At 49.8% G+C, this 3,631-nt stretch overlaps 1 protein-coding gene across 5 annotated transcripts in view; it reads left to right on the plus strand.

Annotated features, from left to right (window-relative positions):
- COL6A3 (collagen type VI alpha 3 chain) overlaps window positions 1-3,631 on the plus strand; it is a 79,031-nt gene that overhangs the window by 61,707 nt on the left and 13,693 nt on the right. For all 5 annotated transcript variants that reach the window (XM_077757555.1, XM_077757565.1, XM_077757573.1 and 2 more), the window contains 2 exons: window positions 849-1,547; window positions 2,792-2,894. In XM_077757555.1, coding sequence (XP_077613681.1) covers window positions 849-1,547; window positions 2,792-2,894 — 802 coding nt within the window. The remainder of the gene's footprint in view (window positions 1-848; window positions 1,548-2,791; window positions 2,895-3,631) is intronic.

Consider the following 3,631-nt stretch of genomic DNA (forward strand, 5'->3'; position numbering starts at 1 on the left):
TCCTTCCTTCCATCTTTCCTTCCTTCCTTCCTTCCTTCCTTCCTTCCCTCTCCATTCTTTTCCGTTCCATTCTGTTCCGTTTCTCTTTCTTCTCTCTCTTTCTATAGTAGCCAATCCAGTGGATGTGAGGTAGTATCTCATTGTAGCTTGATTTTTCATTTCCCTAATCATCAGCAGTGTTGAACTTTTTTTTTCATCTGCCTAATGGAATATTTGTATACATTCTTTGGAAAAATGCCTGTTCAAGTCCTTTGCCCATTTTTGCCAGTTGGATTGTTGGAATCGGATTTTTTGTTTTTGGTTGTTAAGTTTTAGGAGTTTTCTGTATATTTTGAATATTAATCTCTTATCAGATACATAATTTCTGAATCTTTTTCATTCTATGTTTGCTTTTATTACTCTGTTAATAGTGTCTTTTGATATATATTTATCTTTTGATAGTGCAGGACTGATTTCAGGAGTAGATTCCAGTGATTCATCCCCTATGTATAATACCCAGTGCTCATACCAACAATTGTCTTCCTTAATGCCCCTCCCCCCTTTTCTCCCTTCCCCCTTTCCCTCTCCCTCCAGCATCTCCTCTCCTCTCCTCCCTCTCCTTCCCCCTCCTCTCCCTCCTTCCTCTGAGGCCAATGCCATAGTATCAGAATAAGGATTTTAGCTTACTGAGCTGTTTCATTTAGTGTTAGGTGATAAAAACTGAAATCTGGCCACAGAAAGGCAGCAAGCTATAAATAGGCTTCTATATTATGTGACGATTTAGTTACCCCAGACTCCCAACAGATCGACGCACAGAATTGCAGCGGGAGTCACAGGATAAATGGGCTGCTCTGCTTCTTTCTTTCTAGACATCTGCAACATTGACCCGTCCTGTGGCTTCGGCAGCTGGAGGCCTGCCTTCAGGGACAGGAGAGCAGCGGGCAGCGACGTGGACATCGACATGGCTTTCATCTTAGATAGCTCCGAGTCCACCAGCCTGTTCCAGTTCAACGAGATGAGGAAGTACATAGGGTACCTGGTCAGACAGCTGGACCTGAGCCCAGACCCCAAGGCCTCCCAGCACTTTGCCAGGGTGGCTGTCGTGCAGCACGCGCCCTATGAGTCCGTAGGGAATGCCAGCGTGCCCCCTGTGAAGGTGGAGTTCTCCCTGACAGACTACGGCTCCAAGGAGAAGCTGGTGGACTTTCTCGGCAGCAGAATGACCCAGCTGCAGGGGACGAGGGACTTGGGCCGCGCCATCGAATACACCATAGAGAACGTCTTTGAGAGCGCACCCAACCCACGGGACATGAAGATCGTGGTTCTGATGCTCACGGGTGAGGTGGGCAAGCAGCAGCTGGAAGAGGCCCAGAGCGTCATCTTGCAGGCCAAGTGCAAGGGTTACTTCTTCGTGATTCTGGGCATCGGCAGGAAGGTGAATGTCAAGGAGCTGTACAACTTCGCCAGTGAGCCCAGCGACGTCTTCTTCAAACTATTGGATAAGTCGACTGAGCTCAACGAGGAGCCGCTGATGCGCTTTGGGAGGTTGTTACCGTCCTTCGTCGGCAGTAAGTCCTGCAGGGGACAGTGCGGGCCTGGGTCAGGGCCTTCTGCCAGCCCATACCATCAGGCTAGCGGGGCCTGGGGCTGTGGGCATGGAATAGACGTCTAGTGTGCTGATGTCGACTTGTTTATTCACTCAGCACATATACATACACCTACTGTGTCCCAGACATACTTCAGGAGCCACAGTTGACAGTGAACATCCTGTCCTTGGTGACTCATATATTCAACCAAATTTGACTGGACACCTCCCAGCCATAGACCCCATGTCCCTGCACATATACAGTGGATCAAGTGCATATTTGTGATGCACGACAAAATAATGGGGACGCTCCTAGAAGGAGTTGCATTGATCTGGGCTTAGCAGCTAGCCCCATACGTGGAAAATTGTGGGCCTTTGCTGATGTGACCCTCCTCCCTGGGACTTCTCCGCCTCTGGCTTAGTGGCAAATCATCCTCAAAGCCTATCTCTAGTTGCCCCTACTAACCGTGAATGCCCCCCAACCCCCAGGCTTTCTCATCGTTCTCTGGATGCTACTTTCCGTATCTGTCCCATGGCCTCCTGGTTATTCATGCATGTGGTCTGTGGTCCCAGTGGACTGCGTGGTCCCTGAGGGGATGCATGGCCCCAGGTCAGCACAGGAGAGTGTCTCCCAAATGAGGGAGCTCTAGAAAGCAGAAACGAACACGCATGTGCAGAGAGTTTATTATTTGAGGGAAAGGTGAGCTCCACGAAAACAGCGTTCCCGCTTGTGAAGGCCTGTCCCTCCAGAGTCTTAGAGAAAAAACACGAAGCAAAGCTAGGCCGGAAAGTTCTCCCTGGGAATATTGCCATTGCCTTCCAAAGATTAAAAATAAAAGTTTTATTAAACACAGCATTGAGAAAACATTGCAGGTAATTCAATTACAATGCGATGTTCAAGAGCTTGGAACTTGTTAAACTCTGCACTTGGTTTTTCTTCTATTCCTGTCTCCCCCTCGCCCTGAGTACATCTTTCCTTCAACCTAACTAATCACCCGACTATTGCCAAACAGAAGCTTTGGGCCTGGGATGTTTTAGGGACCAAGGACCAGCACACTTACTGTTTAAATTGATTGGGCTTAGCTTGTCTGGGGGAATGAATTCATTCAACAAATATTTATGGACTACATACTAGGTGCTCCGTTGAACCCATTAGCAGATTAGTTTTAATTTCCATGTGATCTGCAGGCGCTTGCAAGATCTACTTTTTCCTCTCTTTCTCTCCAGGTGAAAATGCTTTTTACTTGTCCCCGGACATCAGGAAACAGTGTGATTGGTTCCAAGGCGACCAGCTGACAAAGAATCTTGTCAAGTTTGGTCACAAGCAGTTGTAAGTATCATCACGATGATCTCAAAAACTACAGCACTCGAGAGAGTGCAGAGACCCTCCGGACCGTGTTTGACCTCCTGAGGGGGACAGTGAAATCCAGAGACTGTGACTTCCCAAGGGGCATGAGGAGCATGCGTTGCAGACAGTCTGTTGTATCCCTTTGCTTTTGCTGCATAGCAGACGTCCTGGAACTTAGTGGCTTAACACGACTGTTTATTTCATGTGCGTTTCTGGGGGTCAGCAGTTTCTGCTTGCGCTCAGCTGGCCTCACTCACGTGCTGGCTGGCGGTCTCGTCTGCCATGAATGGTGGTGAGGACGGTCCTGGCCAGTCGGCTCCCCCCGGCTCCCCACGGCCTCTCGTTCTCCAGGACACGGTGTTGGGAGTTTGCCCCCAGGTGGATGGGAAGGGTCCGTGAGAGGAGGCAGAGGCCTCGGCTGGAGCCGGCGCGGGTTGCTTCTGCCGTATTCTTTTGGCCAAGGCACGTCCAGTGGGCCAGCCAGTCTAGATTCAACAGCAGGGGGACTAGACTCCACGGGGGACCCGGTCACATCACACCGTGAAGGGCACGGGAACAGAGGGTGGGAAGTCGGGACCGTGTGTTTAAACGGTCTGCGGCACCTGGTGTGAGATGATCTCACACGGAAGGACTGAGTACATTAAGCAAAAAAATGGGCTCCGAGTGTTAACGTGATTAGTGCTATGATAACACGGGTGATGGTGGTGACACAGGAAGGG

Source organism: Crocuta crocuta, unplaced genomic scaffold, assembly GCF_008692635.1.
Source record: "Crocuta crocuta isolate KB4526 unplaced genomic scaffold, BGI_CrCroc_1.0 scaffold290, whole genome shotgun sequence".
NCBI lineage: Eukaryota > Metazoa > Chordata > Mammalia > Carnivora > Hyaenidae > Crocuta > Crocuta crocuta.